Source organism: Anastrepha ludens, chromosome 3 (assembly GCF_028408465.1).
Source record: "Anastrepha ludens isolate Willacy chromosome 3, idAnaLude1.1, whole genome shotgun sequence".
Taxonomy (NCBI): domain Eukaryota; kingdom Metazoa; phylum Arthropoda; class Insecta; order Diptera; family Tephritidae; genus Anastrepha; species Anastrepha ludens.
Genome location: NC_071499.1, coordinates 30,678,628 through 30,698,995, shown reverse-complemented (window position 1 = coordinate 30,698,995; position 20,368 = coordinate 30,678,628). Strand labels below are relative to the sequence as shown.

General features: G+C 38.1%; 2 protein-coding genes across 2 annotated transcripts; one reads left to right on the top strand and one right to left on the bottom strand.

The window, feature by feature from the left end:
- Nucleotides 1-6,360: 6,360 nt before the first annotated feature.
- LOC128856328 (uncharacterized protein F58A4.6) lies at nucleotides 6,361-7,466 on the top strand. The gene is made up of 3 exons (XM_054091626.1): nucleotides 6,361-6,818; nucleotides 6,875-6,989; nucleotides 7,050-7,466. The coding sequence occupies exons 1-3, from the start codon at nucleotides 6,466-6,468 to the stop codon at nucleotides 7,350-7,352; spliced, it is 771 nt and encodes a 256-aa protein (XP_053947601.1). The 5' UTR covers nucleotides 6,361-6,465; the 3' UTR covers nucleotides 7,353-7,466.
- A 2,722-nt stretch (nucleotides 7,467-10,188) lies between these two features.
- On the bottom strand, nucleotides 10,189-20,017 carry LOC128857295 (bleomycin hydrolase). Its single transcript, XM_054092993.1, has 8 exons — nucleotides 19,785-20,017; nucleotides 13,803-13,984; nucleotides 13,486-13,731; nucleotides 13,270-13,407; nucleotides 12,948-13,196; nucleotides 12,649-12,875; nucleotides 12,467-12,587; nucleotides 10,189-10,552 (listed from the first exon to the last, which is right to left on the bottom strand). The coding sequence occupies exons 1-8, from the start codon at nucleotides 19,786-19,788 to the stop codon at nucleotides 10,331-10,333; spliced, it is 1,389 nt and encodes a 462-aa protein (XP_053948968.1). The 5' UTR covers nucleotides 19,789-20,017; the 3' UTR covers nucleotides 10,189-10,330.
- Nucleotides 20,018-20,368: the final 351 nt, after the last annotated feature.

The window sequence follows — 20,368 nt, the reverse complement described above, 5'->3', positions numbered from 1 at the left end:
TTAAAGTTTTGCTATCGAGCGCTCCGGAGCGTCCGAGCGCCCTTTGTTGATTGTTGAATAACTCGAAAAGTATTTGTGGGATTCACTTCAAATTTTCACACAATATTTCTAAGATATTGTACTTTAAGGAAGTGTAAATTTTTTTTTTTTTTTAATTCTGACTACCCCAACCCCTTAAGAGGATACAGACACCTGTAAAATTTCGAAAAAAAAAAAAAAATTTTTATAAAATGTTAATAAAGGGTGGTTAAGTTTCAAGGGCCGGTGTTGATTTCGAATAAGTTACAATTTTTTTAGGAAATTATTGTAATTTCTCTTTATTATGATAATATTGGTGTGGCTCAATTACGTATGGAACAAAATATTGGCCAAATGGCCGCCGCGGCCTCGGCGGCACACCTCCATCCGATGGTCCAAATTTTCGATGACGCTGAGGCATAATTGAGGTTCTATGCCGTTAATGTGCTGAATTATCTCATCCTTTAGCTCTTGAATTGTTGCTGGCTTATCGACGTACACCTTTTCTTTCAGATAACCCCAAAGAAAGAAGTCCATCGGTGTCAAATCACGTGATCTTGGCGGCCAATTGACATCGCCGCGTCGTGAGATTATTCGGCTATCAAATTTTTCGCGCAAAAAAGCCATTGTTTCGTTAGCTGTGTGACAAGTGGCACCGTTCTGTTGAAACCACATATTGTCCTCATCGATATCTTCCAATTCCAATTCTAATTTTAATGAAAATCAGGGAAAATATGGCCGTTTACAGGTATCTGTCCCCTTAAGCAAAAACTCAAAGGAAAAGAAATATGGACACTCAAACAGTTATCAAGGCGAGTTCCGCTGATTTGGAGTCGATCACTTCCACTACATGCGGACTATATAAGAACATTGGTGACTATATAAATACATTTTATTGAATATATTGCGTATTATAAATATTATAAGCCCATACAATGCAGTTTGTTTCAATCCAATTTGTCAAATAGTTTGGGAGTTATGACGGTCACGCTTTAGTTAGACAAACTATAGGTAGTTTTAATGTACTGATTCTTATTTATTAAAATATAATTAAAATTACAGATTAATCTAATTATCGGCTAATAATATTGTATATTCATTCATTAAATATATGCTCAATAACTGCCCAAGTATCATTGCATTATCACCTTTCCTTCCGCCAAAAAAAAACAAAAAAAAATTGGCATGCAAGCATTTTAAAGTCTGTTGCAGTGGTGTTACCCCTTAAAAAAATGTTTACAGACACCTGATTAGACACTGGCACTTGTCACTTGTCATTCCCCTATTCGTCATTCTCCTTTACCAAGAACTAACAACAAAACATAAAATGTATTAGTAAATATGTACATCACGTCATCCATGTGAACGAGACTTTGAAATATTATAAATATTTTATCTTATCAGACACACACATTACGTACACCCATACACATATAATTTTGTTACAAAGCATTCCATTCAATTAATTCTTATGTTAACAAACACTTTTTAATCAAAATTCCAGTAGGACATTTTTTACCACCGGCAATGTATGCATAAGTAGTTTACTAAACATTTTATTTGCAATTGCACAAAATTCCAAATTAAAGGAGACTCGGCCAAATGCCTGAAAATTTGTGGATGGTCTAATTATACGAGGGTTGTTTGAAAAGTCCGTGTTGTTCTTGTGTTTGCTCCGACATATGTAAACTGTCGTCTGCGCATAACCTAAGATTTATACAGGAGATCTTCATGAACAACTCAACGGATAATACCCTTAGAATCATTAAGCTGACTCGGAAGGGCCTCCCATAAATTTCAATGATCGCTTGTACTTACAAGGTGAAGTCCAAAATAAACAAGGCTGAGCTAAAATAGAACCGCAGGAGCTTTGTTCTGATGACTTCGAGTTTATTTATTCAAAATAGTTCCCTCTGACCTCGATACACTGTTTAGCGCGATCTAAAAGCTTTTCGAAAGAGTGTTTCAGGTCATTAACCGGAATGCCCTTCAGGATGTCGGTACAAGCCTTTTGGATGTGCTCTACGGACGCAAAACATTTTCCTTTCATGGCCTATCCGAATAGGTAAAAGTCACAGAGAGCCATATCAGGTGAATGCGGGGATTGGTTCATGGTTAAAATGCGATTTCTAGTCAAAATATCAGTCACAAAAGTGGATCGATGAGATGGCGCATTATCATGCAATGAGCGCCAGCTTCCTCCATCGCGGTATTCAGTGCGAATTTGACGAATGCGATGCTTCAAAAACGCAAAGATAGATAGTCGGTATGGCTCGTTGGAACAACTCCTTGTGGACAATTCCCTTGGAATCATAAAAACAAATGAGCATCGACTTGATTTTTCACTTCTCCAAACTCGATTTTTTGGGTGATGGCTCGTCTGGGGCCTTCTATTCGGCTCTTTGACGCTCAGTTTCAAGTTCATGTTGGAAAGACCACATTTCATCGCCAGTTACAATGTTGCAAAGGAAGTTCTCGTCTTTTCTCGCCCCTTTACTGAGGCCTTTCGATTGTGGAATTCTGAGCAATTTTTGGACCTCAGTTAACTTGTGCGGAATGAAACGTGCACAAACCTTTCGTAAGCCCAAATGATCAGTTGAACTGCGATAAATCGATGGTTTGGAGATATTCAACTCCGATTCCATGAATTCCAACGACGGTTCATTCTTCATAAATTTACGAACAATTTCGATGGAGTTTTCGGTGATTACTGATTTTGTTCATTGTCATTCACGTCCTCACAACCATCTCTGAAACGTGTAAACCACTCATGAAATCTGACACGAAATAGACAATCATCGCCATTACCTTTTTTTCATCAATTCAAATGTTTCGGTAAACGTTTTACCGATTTTAAAACAAAATTTGAAATTAGCTCTTTGTTTGAAACTCATTTTTGTACCGATGACACAAAGCTACTGATACTTTAGACGTAATAACTTCGCTTCCACTGAACCGAATGTCACTAAGCTCTCATTAAAAGTCAGCTAGGGATGTAACTTCCAACGCACTAACTCATAGAAAAGATGGCGCCTTCAAAAACATTTTTATGACACCAGTCTTGCTTATTTTGGTCTTCACCTTGTATTGAATAAATTTTACTGATTGGACAGTGCCAGCACGTTCCTCTTGTTTTTTGCATTTTGCAACAGATTCTGCATCGTCGCTTGATGCGTCCATTTGGAAGTTCGTTCACGGCGATCTCTATGAACGAATGAAAAGGGGCACTTAAGAAAGCAAGAGATTCCTAAATCGATGGGATTTGCACAAATAGCGACGATAACTGTATGTCTGATGAATGGGTCACTAGACAGGGCTAGTTAAGGCAATTGTCCGGCCGGTTCTAAACTATGGCGCGCCTGTCTGGTCGCCTGGAACGTCTGCACACCCTTGTTACCATAGGGTGATCATGCAAAATCTTGTTGCTCTGTTCATACTAATACCCAAGGGTGTGTCAAGATTACGGTATGTGACTTTACCACCTTATTCCATCGTAACTATGCTAAAGAATATCTTAGCAATCCAATGAATTTTGCAATGTTATTTATTATTTTCACCGGCGAGTCGAAATTCCACCTTTTTGCGTCGGATGGCCACAGTTTTGTCTGGAAACGGGCAGGTACAGCGCCCAATCCGTCTAATGTGATCAGTACTGTGAAACTTGGTAGCGGACATGTTATGATTTGGAGTGGGCTCGTTTTGTTTTACTCATAAATTATCTAAAAATATTGAACTCAGAACTCAGATCTGTATTCTATTGAGCAGTTGTAGGCCCACATTGAAAGAGAATTGCGCAAATGGCAGATTAGTGGTGAAAATTCCCTAGAATCAGCCCTTGAAGAGATGATTCGGAGAGATGTCAACAAAACTCTAGGAGACCTATGCAACGACATTTTCAAGCAGTAGGTAGGTAGGTGAAATGGTTGAAGTGCCAGTCTCGCACTCCTCAAGTAGCACTAAAGCGCCTTTTTGATACCACTATGAGACCTCCAAAAGGCAGATATCTATAGTCAACTAGAGCTGTTGATATAATGGAGAAGATTTTTTGAATTTAGGTTGGCGCACTGGCCCAGCCTGTCGAAGAAAGAAGCACCCAGTGACCATAATCGTCTAGCTGCCAAACCCGGAGATTGACGGGGAAAATGCTCAACAGTCTCCTTCTCTGAAAGGTCCCCACAGCTTCTGCAGTGGGGGTTAAATGGTAAACCTAACTTTTCCGCGTGTGTGCCGATCTTCTAGTGACCGGTAAACACAGTTACGGGTTTGGAAATTGAATGGCGAAGAGCGCAAAGGACTTTCTGAGTCCTTCGTTTATCGTATTGAGGCCAAAGAGTTTTCGGAATAGCACATGAAGAAATGGAGCTCCATCTTGTCTGCGCTTTCCTGAGAAATCATTTGTGCAGTTCACCTTTAACAACTGTCAGGGGTACGCCGATGGCGGGGTAGGAGGTCTCTGAGACCAACTCAGTCCCCTTCCTAGCAAGCTCATCAGGAATTTCATTTCCCTCTATGTTCCTATGCTCTGGAACCCAGATCAGAAAAATGTTACCTGAATACCCAACAGATGTGATCTCCTCCTTACAGGAGTTTAATAGTTTCGTTCTGCACCATGGCGTCACCAGAGCTTTGATCGTGGCTTGACTATCGGAGAAAATGTTAATATCTTCCTTGCTCCCGCGTTCCCTAAGCATTTGCATGCCTGCAGAATCGCAAAGACTTCTGCTTGAAAAACACTAGCAGTATTCGGCAGTCTAAAGGTGATAGATAAATTGGCAGATTTAGAGAAATTCACTGCTCCGACTCCCGATTCCATCTTGGAACCGTCAGTGAAACATACGGTAGCGTCGGTGCGGATTTCCCCCTCGATCCAATCCTGCCTATTTGGAAAGATTACCTTAGCACGACCCTCAAACTCTAGTTGGCGGATAGAGAGATCTGTTCGCTGTTCGGAGAAATCCTGTGTTAACTGTCCAAAAATGCGACCATGTCCCTTAAGATATTGCCGCCAAAGTCGTTGGAAAGTAAGTGCAAAGGGGCATTCAGGGCAGCACTGGGGCAAGTTTTACATGCGCCGGTGATGCCAATCCATGCAGTCCTTTGCGTCCTCCCTAGTTTAGTGGTATTATAACGCTTCCGAAGAGCTTCCCGCCAAACCAGGCATCCATACGTTGAAATTGGCAAAACCTCTGCGCTGTATATCCACAGCACGAACTGTGGCTTGAGCCCCAATTTTTTGCCGTACATCGATTTGCAGGCGTACAAAACTATATTGGCCTTCTTAACCCGATTTTCAATGTGTGGCTCCCAATGGAGTTAGGAGTCAAGCATCACGCCAAGATACCTAACTTCCGATGAAAGTTGTTTAATATACATAGTTTGTGAAGTCCAAAGGTTTATATTCTCTGGTGAATAGCACCAGCTCCGTTTTGTCAGAGTTGACTCTGAGGCCGCAAGTGGTAGCCCAGCGACTGAATACAGCCAGGACCTCTCTAAAATCTCAGCCATGACTGAGACAAGCGGTCCCGATACCATTAGGACCGAGTCATCGGCGTATGCTTACTACCTTGACCCCACCCTTATTTAGCATTATCAGAACTTCGTCAATAGCAACTAGCCAAAGTAGGAGCGAAAGGACACCGACCTGCGGTGTAGTAATTAGTGGAAAGACATACTGCAGAAGATATTAATTCAACAATTTTCCTTTATTTTCGTATTTTCATTACTGTCCCACTTTATGTTTGAGTTGTAAAATTGTTTGTATTGTAAAAAATTTTGTTTTCTGAAAAATTATTATTTTCGTTTTTCATAATAAAACATTGAATTGAATGCTTCGCATTGGTGTTTGCCTTTTGAAAATTGACTGAGCCGTTCTCAAGTTATAAAGGATTGAAATCAGTACTAACAAGTGTCCCAGTTTATTTTTGGTTCACTGTATATACGTTTTCTTAAGGGGTTAGGGGTAGTCAGAATTTTCAAAAAATTTTTTTTTTTTGTTTTGCTTTTCCTTCAAGTATAATATCTTAAAAATATTGTTTGAAAATTTAAAGTGAATCCGACAAATACTTTTCGAGTTATTCAACAATTAAGAAGTGCACTCGGACACACCGGAGCGTCCGAGAGCAAGCAGCTGGCAGCAGCTGCAAGTAACCGACTTCTCAAGTGAGTATCTAAAAAATTTAGACATTCATTTCAAATGTAACAGTGATATAAGAAAAACATGCAACTACTTAAAAAAAAATACACAAAATTATATCCGGTGCTTCAATTTTATATCCGTTCCATTAAGCAAGAAAATTCGCTGACCCGACTAACCCACAATCCACAAAATGACAGCTCAGAACAGCTGTTTTAATTGTATTGTTTACATTCGAAAACAAAAAATTGCCGTTTCCGTCACTTCGCGATTCCTATCGTAGATATTGCAAAAATTATTACAATATTATTGCAATGTCAATTTTAATTTGCATCAGTGACTTAACCGAAAAGCAAGAATTCAAAGAGATTGACGGTAATAGTAAAGTGCATACACTGCCAAGAAAAGCACTTTGGAGTCGCGTGACATCTCTACGACCGCCTAATAAACCCACACATGCCGATAATGCTCAGAAAGATAGCAAAACTCGTACACTGCGCCGCTTAATAATCGAAATTGAAGGCATCAGCGCCTTCTATCTCTTGCGTGAGTTGCAACACTTTACCCAACTTCGTTTGCAGCTAAGCGCGAATCCAGCGTTGCGTGGTGTGGATATACTGTGGCTTCAACTGCGCCCCCCAAAAAAAGAAGTGATCGACTACAAATGGTGAGATGATGTACATATGCATATATACTTAAAATAAATGTGTCTCCAAAAAACAGGAATCTTATTTTGGCCCATACACTGTGGGAGCGTATCGAAGTAGAGTACCTAATGTCATGGTTATCCACGTTAGGTGGTGGTTTCTCTGCGCTTGGTGAACAGTTTAGTAGATGTGTAAGCTTTAAAGAAGTTTGGTGCATTTCAAATTACTAATGAATACTTTTGGTATCTCAGGCGGATGTGGCGGGTAAAATATCTCTGCGACAACTGCATATTGGTCTGCGACTAGGTGATCCATTCCTGCAAGCACGTTGCAAATTGTATTACAGCATTTCATTAATACAAACTGGCCGCTTAAGGCAAGCTAAATACATAATACGTGAGCAATATAAATTCGCCATGAAACAGAAGGAATTGGATGGACGTTTAGTGAAAATGTGTCAAGGTATTTGGTTACGTCTACAATACGAGTACGGTTTACGCCTAAAGACCAAGAAAAGTACTCCAGATATACATGGTGGTTCAAGCGATAAATGATATTGCGATCAAATATTTTTTTTATTTTATTACACAATGATGATGTTCAACACTGAAAGTTAAGTGAATGAATTTTAAATTCAATAAATGTATTTTTACAAGGCATGCCTATAATTTGGTCGCACGCTTGTATGCTTATTTACATGGATGTATGTATATATGTACAAGGTAGCACCTAATTAATTACCCTGCCGGAAGTTTCGGGCTCTGTTCATGAAGCAAATAATTTATAATAATAATTACAAATTATGGAATTTTGGCATTCGTGTATCAAACAAATCTGCAAAGTAGGGGAAAGTGAGAGAGCAAAATGACGATTTATTTTGAGGGGAAGTTGGGAGTTTGTATTGCATATATTTTTATTTGTAAGAATTTCCAAATGAGTAAACAGCTGAGCGCAAAGTGAAAATAAACACGAAATCAAATTTGCGGTTTGAATCAAAGTTCCAAACTTAAATAAAAATTTGTATTAAAATGGAGAATGTAAGTAAATATATTTTAGATAAATTTATAAAGTTTATTTGCAGTCATATATTAAATAGAAATCGGCTAATAATATGGAGATATGCACTTCTGAGTCACAGGAGACGGGAGATCCTTTAGTGGAATTTCCGAAATACAAATCGGAAACATTGAAGGTGGCTTTTGTGTGTTATGCTTGTACTTCTTGTTTATTAACTAATTTCGCATTATATAGCAAGGAAAATATTAAGGGGTTAGGGGTAGCCAGAGGCCCGAAAGAATTATAATTTTCAATAATTTTTTTTTCTAGTCAATTACTTTATTTTACAAAAATAAAAACATAGCATTAATACATGATGTTTCCACTTGACTTTAGCAAAATTTCAAAAAAAAAAAAAATTTTATAATTGTAAATGTTTGTGTGGAGCCCGTTTCTCCAGAAGTCCGTTGCGGTGATCATCACAAGTACTTGGAGATTCATCTAAAATCAATCGGATAAGAGAAATTAGTTTTATTAATAGGTAATCTTATGCCTGATTGAAGGTTTTTTTTTCAAATTAACAATTTGGCGGCCCCAGAAAATATTTTTCAGATTTTCGAGAAAAAAACGCAAATAATTGTGAAAAAAAGGCGAAATTTTTTAGAAAATTCCTGTAAATTCCAGTATGATATTTATTGAAATCTGCCAAGCGGTTTTTAAGTTACAGTTATCACCAGGTCAAAAAACATAATTTTGAGAAAAACGCCTTTAAAGTTTGTATAGCTTATCCGGAGAAATCTGTGATTGCCACTACAAGGCGATTCCGAATGGAATTTTCTTCATCTGACAGCGATGATGAAATGGAACAAATAATTGTGGACAAAATAAAATCTTGTAACGCTAAGCTCTTTATTTTTTATTTGTTTTTTTTTTTTTTAATACGAGGTAGCTCAACTGAAATTTTTTTTTTAATTTTTAGGATTTTTCCCAACAATTTAATCAGTTGTTCGTAAAACTTGCAAATTCTTATTAGTTTTTTTAGGGGCCTATCGCGGGGGCAACCATTTAGATTCAACCTACTAGTTTTACGTTCATCTTCTTTTTTTTGATATTTTTCTCTTTGAGATCGAATTCTTGGAAATTAAATTAACGGATAACTTATACATGAACAGACCTATATAGGGTTTTCCAAACAGAGGTGTTATTTTGATATTCAAAGAAAAATGGTATTTTTTAATATAAATGAGCGGATATTTATTTCATTATAAAGAGGAAGGTATGCCGTTAATAGTGGAAAATAACATCAGGTCAATGACCACCACGACCACGCTTACAGGACAATATCCTTTTCATTCAATTTTCCATAACCGAATTGCAAAGTGGCTGCCCTATGTCCCCCGATAGCCTCACAAATTCCATCTTTGAGGTCTTGAGTCGGTCCTGGGCTATTGGTGTAGACCTTCTCTTTCACGTGGCCCCAAAGAAAAAAGTCACAAGCTTTTAAATCACAAGATCTCGGTGCCCAATTGTGATCACCTCTTCGAGAGATAACACGGTCCGGAAACTTTTCCCGTAAAAGATCAATGGTTTCGTTGCTTGTGTGGCCCGTAGCGCCGCCTTTGTTAACATAAACGTTATCCAGATCAATACCATCCAATTCTGGCCATAAAAAATCGTTAATCATCTCTCGATAGCGCAATCCATTCTCCAATAACACATTATTGGAAAACCCCTTAATTTGCCACTTGTGAACAAGAGAGCTGCAGTATACAAACAGACAGGCAATGGAGCGTGTACGGCTCCAAATAAAGATTTCCATCATTCAAAATCATTTTGTTTTTTATTTAGAAATAAAGTTATTCAAAAACAAATTAGTCTTGCGCCATCTTGTATATCAAATGATTAATCAAGAGAAAAAATAAATAAAAGAAAATAAAATTGCAAACTAAAATTTGTAAAATAAATCTGGGTTTTCTTCAAAAAAAGCCTTATATAAAAAATAAAACAAATAAAACTTTTGATAGGTGTTTGGCCTCCCATTTGTGGCGCGCATCTTAATGTTTTTCCACAAAGACTTATGTATGTGCGTAACTACTAAAAATTCCCTCATGTTTGCTCTCCATGGCTATACAAATGCAAAGTACATTTTTCTCAATTTTTTCGCATTCATAATACAAATATTCAAAATAAATGTTGGCAGCTGCATACCTGCGCACTGATTTCTATAGATGATTCAGAATACCTTTATTTTTTATAAATGTCCGCACTCGCTGTGTAATTTTATGCGGCTTCTTTTCGTTTATGCATTAAAAAAAAGAAAGTTGGAAGTATTTTTTTAATACTAAAATAACATTTCCATCGAAAATTTTTGGTCTACGAGTATAAAATGGCACATTTTTGCGTTTAAATTTTTCCTTTTAAACAGTAATTATTTATTTCGCATTGTTTGGAGATTGTACACAAACTATTTAATATATATTATGTATGCATGTATTTATGTATATGTAAAAAAGTGTATTACGTATTTATATCAGGTTTATGTAGATTTAGCTAGGGTGCCCATTGGGTCCCAAGCTGGAAGCACAATTGGTTCCATATCGAAAACTTGCAGAATTTCAGGCGGCACATATGATTTGTCGATCACAACTTCAAAACCGAATTCCTTGAACCATTCAGCGGTCATAACCAGATAACCTTTTTCACCACGATCTTCACCCCAAGAGTTTTCAACGCGCAATTTTGTTACATCACCATTTTCCTAAAAAAAAAAAACAACAACAATAATATATAATTAATATATAATATAATATTATGAATGAATATGTAATTGAAAATTATTAGTCATTGAAATATCACATTTGAAGGCATTTTTCAAAATTATTGCTATAAGTTAGGTTAGGTGGTTGTTGTTGTAGCAGTAACTTCGCCCTGTCAGTGTAGTGTAAATCACCGGTCATCTTCGTCTAGCGCATCTAACGGTAGGCCCAGGAAATATGCTGTTTCGACAGGTTGGGTCCAGAGGGAGGGGGGTGTTAGATGGGACATGTGAAAAGTGGTTAGTGTTGTGCGGGGTGCCTTCAAATGCCGGATATATGTTTAGTATGTCGGAGTCAACTCTGGATAAGTAGAAGTTTAACCTACTACAGTATCCAGAACGTAATTGTGCCAAGGTTACGTGGGACTCCCGGGGAAGTTGGAGCTCTCCATCTGCAATGGGTGGTGTTTGGACTTCGATGACGGCATTCGGGGGTCGGGAGCTTAAGAAGGTGATAAGAGTCTGGCGATGAATGTCGTTAATTGTCTGTCTGTACACTGTCCGCTCCAGTAATTGTCGGTCTGTTTTGTCCTGGATCTCGTCCGCGTAATTGAGGAGATGCCTCCTGACGTGCCTGGGAGGCGGCTCAGGCTTAAGCAGGTGTTTGCATGGATGGGACCTGCGGTAACACCCTAAAAGGAACTGCTTGCTGAGCAGTTTATTATGCTTCTTTACAGGAAGCATATGGGCCTCGTCATGTAAATGTTGGAGTGGAGACATCAGGAGACTTCCTGTCGCAGTCCTAATGACAGTATTTTGACAAGTCTGTAGCTTTGTCCACTGCGAATCACTGATTCCAGGCGACCGGACAGACGCAGCATAGTTTAAAACCGGTCGTCCTATTGCCTTAAATGTCGATAGCAACATTTCTTTGACTTTGCACCAAGTGCTGCCGGCAAGCGATTTGAGGACTTTGTTGCGATTTTGGACTTTAGTTGCATTAGCGGTTGTAAGCGCTGAAAAGGACAGCAAACTGTTGAAGGTAACTCCCAAGATTTTGGGGTTGTAAGCAGTCGGAATTTGTGTGTCGTCGACTTTTACCATAAGTTCCAATTTGACCTCCTTTGTCCAGGTGGTGAAGAGTGTCGCCGTGGACTTCGTGGGGGAAATTTGTAAGTTCCTCGCAGTGAATAAGCGAGAAAGGCAGGCGAGGTAATGTTGTTGTTCTAGCAGCATAAACATTCCCCATACTTGCATACGGGGAATGCTGCTGGAGTGACAGTCCTTGGCCGGATATAAATCCGGGTCGTTTCGGTAACGTAGAACCGACTGTCGTGGAAACGCAGGCGAGGTAATCGTTTAGCTTGGCGCACAGGCCATCAATGTCATTGCCCGACGCCATTATCGTGAAGTCGTCGGCGTAGGAGACCAGGTAGACTCCCTCTGGTGGCTGGGCGAGTTTCGAGATACAGAAGCTAAAAAGCAAGAATGAAAGGGCAGCACCCTACTGAACTCCTTGCTTTATTTTCCTCTGTCCCATGGTAGCCGGTTCTACGTTATCGGAATTACTCGTGTTTTCCCCAACCAAGCGCTGCCGGTTCTACGTTATCGGAATTACTCGTGTTTTCCCCAACCAAGCGCTGCCGGCCCAGTAAACTAGCCCTGTCTAGTATACCGTACCTCATTGCTATAAGTTAGTTGGCTGTGGTTATTGGCTAAACTGAAGCTAACATGTCTACAATTTTCTCTCTCTCTCGTAATTTTAAATAATTCTGATATATATCAGTATGTATACCAGATGTTTATATCCATAAAGTATTCCGTTTTACTGTGAAATATTGCCTCTATATGAACGAAGTGCGCTTACTACTGTGTACATATAACGATTTAAATATAGTATAAACACATTTGACTTACATCAACAGATACAGCGGTGAATAACATGGCATGTGTCATTGCTGATTCACCGAAAATAAGGCGCTCAGCCTTCGACAAGGGCGTTTGAATATCAACATCAAATACCAACTTAAAGTCATGTCTGTGGAAGATATACAATAAATTAATGTTGAATCGTGATTTTGTAAAGCTTCTTTACTTACACATGCAAATCTTCAATGCCCTGCTTTGATGCAAAGCGTTTACTGACTTCACAACCGAACCAAACGGCCTCACCGGCTTTCAAACTTGCAGCGACCAGCTGCAGTAGTTTCTCGACTGGTTGATTATTATAAAGCACTGGGCGACCACCCACCACATTGCCGAGACAATCAACTGTGTACGTTTGATCGTACAGGCTAGATGGGCGTGGATCATTCACTAAACATACCTGTGAATCAAATAAATTATAATAAATGAATGCAAATTCCTAAACAGTGCAAACAAGCGAGATTGAAGTTACCTTATTTTCAACATTGAATATTGGTTTTACATTATTTTCATAGAACTCCAACGGCGTTAAGGGCCCAATTGAATTATAAGCTTTGGATTTGTCATAATACTCCCAGGTGAAACGCTCGGAGGGAATGCCCAAGCAGATGCCGACTATCTTATAAATACTGGCCATCATTTCATCGATCTTTTGTGTAACCACCTCATCGGGCGGTGAAGTTCCCAAAAGTTCACGCAATATTTTGGCATACTCACGAAGCTGAAAGTAGTTGGAAACATAAGATGCGTTTTAATTTACTATTTTTGTTTCATTTCGTTTCCACGCAATTTACCTTGCTTTTCAGTATGGCATTCATGCGCATGCTCGCCTCACAACTGTATGTCTCTGGGAAGCATTTCTTTGGCATTAAACCATGTTTGGTTATTAAATTAACTAACATATCCCATTGGCCGCCATCCGAAGTTGGGTCCTTGAGAGTTAAAAAAGAAAACACATACAAACTTTAGTTAATTCAATTCGTTGGTTCTAACTCAATTTGCATTATTACATTCAATAAAAATGACACCAAGCGTCCGTCCACCGCCTCATCGCGCTTCGCCGTCTTTACAATATTATTTAGAAAATAATTGCAACGCTCAATTTTATCCCAATAGAATAGGTAGCCCTGAGAAAATTCAAATTCATCGATATTTAAACGCTTCATAAATGGCAGGCGTATGCAGTTGAGCGCAGCAAACAGCCAACAACGGCCGGAACTTTTTTGGTTAGTAATGGGTTTGCCCTCGCTTTCCACCTGTTGATCAAAGAGAAAGGGAATAATTTTACTACAAACTTCTTCAATTTTATTATCCTAATTTAACTCACCTTATAAGTAAATACATGATTGGTGAGTTCAAGCGATTTGCGCGACAGGCAAACATCAAATGGGTCCACACGCGAGCAGACATTCTGTGCAAGAATGTTCTTCGGTTCGCTGTAGAAGTTCTTTCGCCATTCATCCAGTTTCTGTTTCGTGATGGCATTTGGATTGCTAGTAGTGTAATTGGCTGGAAATAGAGTTGCAGCAGTTGAGTAATTTAAACGAGCGCCGAATAGTTTATATTTGCAAGTAAAAACGGGTGGTAAACGGTTGGACAGATATTGGCGTCGAATCGAGGAGGTAAAACGTAGTGCGACTGTGACTGTATGGGTCATCACCCCCCGACGCCCGATATACGCATACAGCCGCCAACCAATTGGTGGAAAACACATTTGCATAAATAGCAATGCATAATTTTGAATATAAAAATGAAACAAAACAAAAATGGTAAAGATTATGTCTAATTTTCGCGTTGTTGGGTGATAAGTAAAGAAGATTTGGAAAAAAAAGCGAAAATGTGTAAAACATTTACAGCTATGGATATTTGCAAGAAAGCACATACATACATATGCAAGTAAACACATACACAAACACACGTATGTATGTTTTAGTCAATATTGTCTTGTCTGCCATTCGTGTGAGCTTTTTTTTGTTTTTTATATCGCATGCAACAAAAAGCATACGGGGTAGGTCAACAAACCTTTCAAGACATAAACGAGTGACACGAATTTCAAATTTCATAACTTCAAGGTCGTTTCGCTTTTATGATTGCAAAGCACAATGTAAATCCAGTTGCAGTTCTTTGCATCAACATCAACATTCGCGCATTCATGGCTCGTGGTGACTGTGCCATGTTGTAATGTGAGTATACTCACTTTACTAGCGGCGCAAAATTTAATAATTATTTAAGTTTAATTGTTCCTGCATGGAGACATGTGAGATTGTTCTCCATATTTGCGCATGCATGCAAGTTGGTTTGCGTTAGGTGCCTGCAAGGGGCGTTAGTGATGCTATCAAACAGCTTTTCTAACTGTACTTGAACAAATTCAAGCTTATTTTTAATAGTCATTTTCCCTTTGTTTGGTAAAGCTTGCAGTAAAAATTAGAAAAACCAACACGTTCGCTTTATTGTTGCATAAGCTATAAGCAGAATGCAAATATTTAATGTATGTATGTATGTGTGTATGCACGGTGTTTAGTAGTATACTCTGCAGTAAAAAATGGGGCATATTTATAAAGCGACTAATTCTAGTGCCCTCAAATCGGCACAGTTCCAGAAGGGAAGTATCGGTGATCGGTTATTCTCCGCCAACACCCACACCTTTCATGCCGTGTCTATAGAACGTTAGTGTGTAGATGATAGCCCGACTTACGGCCTGGTACAACTTAACCGATAAAAACAAATGCCATGCAATGAAAATGTGTGCTTATATCTGCATGTGGTTGGCTAAAAAATACATACATAGTTTATCCACAAAAGAAACGAGGCATATAATCTTATCTGAATTGCATTTTATGTGCAATAATAAAAATATACGGACGGAACGCAACCATTGTTTGATTGCCATAAGTCAAATACAAAGTAATTTGTTTAGAAGGAATCAAGATTTATATTTAACACAACAAAGAGGAGAGTTAGTATGTTTTATATAGGTATTTAGTGAAAATTACTTAAATTATGATATATTTATATGTGTCTAACATTTTCCGGTTGCAAAAGAATTAAACATACTTAGTATATTTAACCCTTAGAGTACGGAGTGGGGGACATTAGGTCCCCCAGATTAGTTTTTCTTTAATAACTTCGTAAATAATTTCTTTCTATCTTTTTCCCTTTAGGTAGTCGAGTTTTATTTTAAATCCTGTTTAAAAACTTATCGTTTTCAATTTACTAACAGTCTTTGTAATATTAATATGTCAACTTATCAACAAAACAAAACAATTTTTGTGTGAGGGACTTTAGTGACCCCACTCCGTCCTTTATGTTATAAAATAGACTCCGTACTCTTAAGGTTAATCAATGGAGGCAGTTATACTAAGATCAAAAGCTGCTCAGGAATGTATGACAGCTCTAAATGATACTAGCACCGTCTTCAAGGTCAGCCTTATATGGGTTCCGGGACATGGATATATTGAAGGAAAGAAGCTAGTCAGAAGGGGTGCTAATCTGCCGCTGCTTGAAAACAGAGGCAATATTGGAAGCCTTTGGTAACTGGTAACTTGCAAATTAAGTATAAAAAATAATAGTATCCAGGAGGCCAATAGGTCATGGAAAGCAGAAAATGCGGCTAATTTGACCGCAAATAGATAGAGATCAGGAGAATTGCATAACCTCTCAAGAAAGAACATCTCGAAGGTTGTGGCTTGTGGCTCGTGTCACCGGTCATTGGCTGTTTGGTAGACACTCTTCCAAACTAGGAATATTTTAGCATGAGTACTACAGAAGTTGTAGAGACGGAGAAGAGAAAAAAAAAACAGTAGAACACTGCCTTTGTAATAGGTGTCGGGATAAAACCTGTCCTATGCTTCATAAGAGAGTCTAACAGGTTCCATGAAAAATAAACAGTAAGGTTTCCGTGTTACACAGTGGTACCACAACGGACCTACATGGTCTAAGTGAGTTGGCTACTTTAAGCCGACTGCCACAAGAAGCTAACCTAACCTAGTTGTTGTTGTTGTAGCAGTAAATTTGCCCTCTCAATGTAGTGAATTCACCGGTCGTCTTCGTCTAGCTCATCTAACGGTAGGCCCAGGAAACTTGCTGTTTCGACAGGTTGGGTCCAGAGGGCGCGGGGTGTTAATGAGTGGATTTGATGGGGCTTGTGAAAAGGTGGTTAGTGTTGTGCGGTAACCTAGTATATTTAAACAATGTTCAAATTTTTACCCATTTGTATAAATATAAAATTTACAAACCGATGCAAACTGCAAAAACACATAAAAATACTCGTCAAATGCTACGAAAGAAGAGTATCGGGCAGCCCTATAACTTTTGGCAATTTTATCAGATTGACTAATGACACCCTGTAGAGAATGCATCATTCTTGGATTAATGTAATCTGCGTTGGAAGATTTATACCAAGGAACAATACGATCCGCAGGAACGTTCAAAAATTGTTCAGCTGTACATTTTTAATGTAATTTTTTGACGAAAAATTATCATGTCTGACGATATACATTTCTCGTTGAATAAATATTTCTGGGAACAGGTCGCAGAAGCGCCAAGAGTCGTTAGGCAATATACCGAGCCTGTGCATTTTATCAGTTAGAATGCCTCAAACTCTTATGATTGTACCTTCAAAGTAAGGACTTTGCTAAGCGTAGCTCCGCGGTGTGGCATCAGTTTGAGTCCCTTAACTCCTTAGTTGTGAGTCCATCCATAGTGTACTATCCCATTGCCAATAAAACGTCAGGTTCTAGTAGTATCAAGACCAAATCCCCTCAGGTCTATGCAACAGCACTTCGTATCCTTGTGCTTCGGGAATCCAATTATGTGTGTACAAATGTATATGTATTAGATTTTAAATTAAATTTAGTGTTACAAATCTCTATATGATTACTTTTTTATTCCTTATTATTGCATTGAATGCATTGATATAAATACATATATGTACATACATTGATAAAAAAAATTATAAGCCCCATTTTCAAACGAATAAAAAATGTGCGGATTCTTAATGGAAAACAAATAGTGATCTCGAACTGCAAATGATTTCACATATTTACAGCTCTGCCATACATACTCGTATGCATACATACATACAATCTTGCGCTTACGTGTTTGTTTTTCAGTTTGCAACAAAGGCATGCATACAATTGGCAATGACATTTTATCATCCCACACACTCAAATGTAGCAAAACTCTTCTAGAATATAAACAAACTAACTACACATCACCTTCCATTATTAAGGAAATCAATTTAAATAAATAATAAATTAGATAATTTTACAGTAGGCAAGCACACTTGGTAAATTTATTTTACTAAAATAATTAGCCAGATTTACAGTTTGCTTTGTAAAGAATCACCCACGATTCGATTCGATGACTGCCATAAGCTGCACGCCAGTTAATCGAACAGTATTCTTAATATAAAATGTAAAAATTAAAAATTGAGAGAAGTTAAATATTATAGATTGGCGAAGATTGCTGTACTTGTTTTGAACAATCAAACAAAAAGTCATAAAATGTAAAAAAGAAAGATTACCGATACAAATAGCGATAAACAAGTTAGCAGCCGACAAACAACACGAGTGAGTGTAAAGTCATAATAACAAATAAATTAATGGAAAGGAAGCGAGCGTAAAGCTGAACATGAGAGGAGCGTCGAATAATTTCTGTGGAGCGAATGCTGCAGGCAGATCGATAAGTTCGCCAAAATTTTAACAATAATTTAGTGAGTTCGACAGCATTCAACTGCAAATAACAAATGTAATCGAACACTAGGAACCACATAAATGTGAAAGAAAATCTAATATATAAATAAACAATCAAGTAAGGAAGCCTACATTCGGCTCGGTCCGAACTTTAAATACCCGCGCACATTTTAGCAAAATTTAATTTGATCTGGTCGGTAATTTTTGGAAACAAACAAACTCATATACCAAGAGCGTTATGACGTGTAAAATCAGTGGAATGTATGAATATTTGGTCTTAACATATAAACAGTAGGCGAGGCTTTCATCTAATCTCAATGAGGATTAGCGTAGCAATAGCCATATTTTTACTATAAATTATACCCTTGGGCACAAGTGCGCGGGTATATGGAATTGTGAGAAGTCAACGCCAGATGTGATCAAGCTGTTGCTTCCACCACTGCTAGCGCTTCAGATGGTATCAACATATGTATATATGTATTCTCGTACATCACTGTTGAGCGCAACCGTTACAAACGAAAACTGGTTTTTTAATTTGCACGTCAATACCAGAAAAGCACAGTAACAGACAAATAAACGAATATTGCGAAGTCGGGCAGTAGAGTGTTGATAACCGAGATCGCATAGATTTAATGGTGGCAGTTAGAGCAACAAAAAAAATATATAAAAACAAAAGTGAGTAAACAAAGGGCTTCGAAAACATGAAAGCGTTGTGCAAATGCATGAATGTGGTTGCACCCTAGCCAGTTGGATACGAAGTTATGCGCTATACCACTAAAAGCGGGAGGTGTGGCTGCCGAACAAAGAGCCCAGCAGGCAGCAAGCAGCCAGTTGGCGACGTTCACCTAGCTGGAATTAGCTCTTCAATATGCGTTACCGACACCACCACCGCCGCCGCGCTGCGCTGTTTTTATTGCCGAAGTCGTCATCGCTGTTTGTCAAGTCATCTAAGCAAAGCAGCGTAGCGCAAAGCCACTACAAATTTATAAAACGTGCGAGAAAAAAGAAAGGAAATGCCGCGCAACATACAGCGGAAGAGACGTAAAACATAATTCAGTTGACGAAAATTCAGAGAAATTTTACTTTCATTTTCGACCATTGCTACTTTCATTTTCATGTTACATATTTTTTTTAGTATTTTTCTTTTTCCTCTCCTACTGTATCTTTCTTTTTTCCTTTACATGTATATGTGTATATGATTTCATAATGCATGTAATTAATTCTGGCCTCTGAGGAGGCTTCTTCGCTTCGAATGATCAAAAACCACTAGACTTTTATCTCCATAAACCTTAGCATACCGACCCTACACACATAACCTCATAATGTTTTATAGATGTCCCTATGCATACTTTAGAATAACAAAGAGACCGACAGGCTAAAAGGATCCGAAAGTAATGGCCAGCTGCCTCAAATGAAGGGCAGCTACCTGTGCGCCACAACTCTCGTTGGGCAGTTACATTTTCTATCATAACTTTGTATATATGGGGAATTTTTACAATCGGCTTGCACAGAACTACGCCTAAAACTATAAAGAATAATAATCTTAAAAAAAATCGATTTTGTGAAAATTCTGAACGTATGTAACCGCTTAATTAATAGTACACAATTTTACTTACACATTTTCCTTCTTGTGTTTGGATATTTGACTTTTAACTTAGTACAAGAAACGTGTTATAATGGTGAATAGTAAATGCACTTTAAGCTTAATAATTTTTGGGCCAACACCAAATGGGGAGTACAAATAAAAAGAACTAAATCACTTTTACTTCCACGATAGGTAAATCACAACAACGCGAACTGCGCGACCAACAACGACACGACAGCGGCCAAAGAAACACCAAAATATATACACTTTGACAAAGGCGGCCGCACCAGTGGTGTTACCTTTTATGGGAATTTTAAAACAAAATAAATTTACTTTTAAATGTTGCAAGCTGCAAGAAAGTAAATATTTAAATAAACATATTTTGCAAATTTATAATACTGTAAAGACATTTGTAAATTGTTATTATTTATTCGTATTAACAAATTCTCTTTTCATCGTACGCATTTGGTAACACTAAATAAAGGGCCGTCTACATACAATCTATACGCTCGACACAATGAGTCCGTTGCGGAATTGAATTTGCCTTGTACTATTTATATGACCCAAGGCGAATTTATTACAGGTGACAGCAAACACATATAAGTAAAACCCTAC

Bases quoted from the DNA above. Each gene is read 5' to 3' on its own strand.
- LOC128856328 (XM_054091626.1), top strand. From the start codon at position 6,466: ATGTCAATTTTAATTTGCATCAGTGACTTAACCGAAAAGCAAGAATTC. The intron at 6,819-6,874 runs GTGAGATGATGT...TCCAAAAAACAG, and splicing joins GAAGTGATCGACTACAAATG to GAATCTTATTTTGGCCCATA. The intron at 6,990-7,049 runs GTAAGCTTTAAA...TTGGTATCTCAG, and splicing joins GTGAACAGTTTAGTAGATGT to GCGGATGTGGCGGGTAAAAT.
- LOC128857295 (XM_054092993.1), bottom strand. The intron at 13,408-13,485 runs GTAATAATGCAA...TTAACTCTCAAG, and splicing joins TGGTGTCATTTTTATTGAAT to GACCCAACTTCGGATGGCGG. The intron at 10,553-12,466 runs GTAAGTCAAATG...TTTTTTTTTTAG, and splicing joins TCACCGCTGTATCTGTTGAT to GAAAATGGTGATGTAACAAA.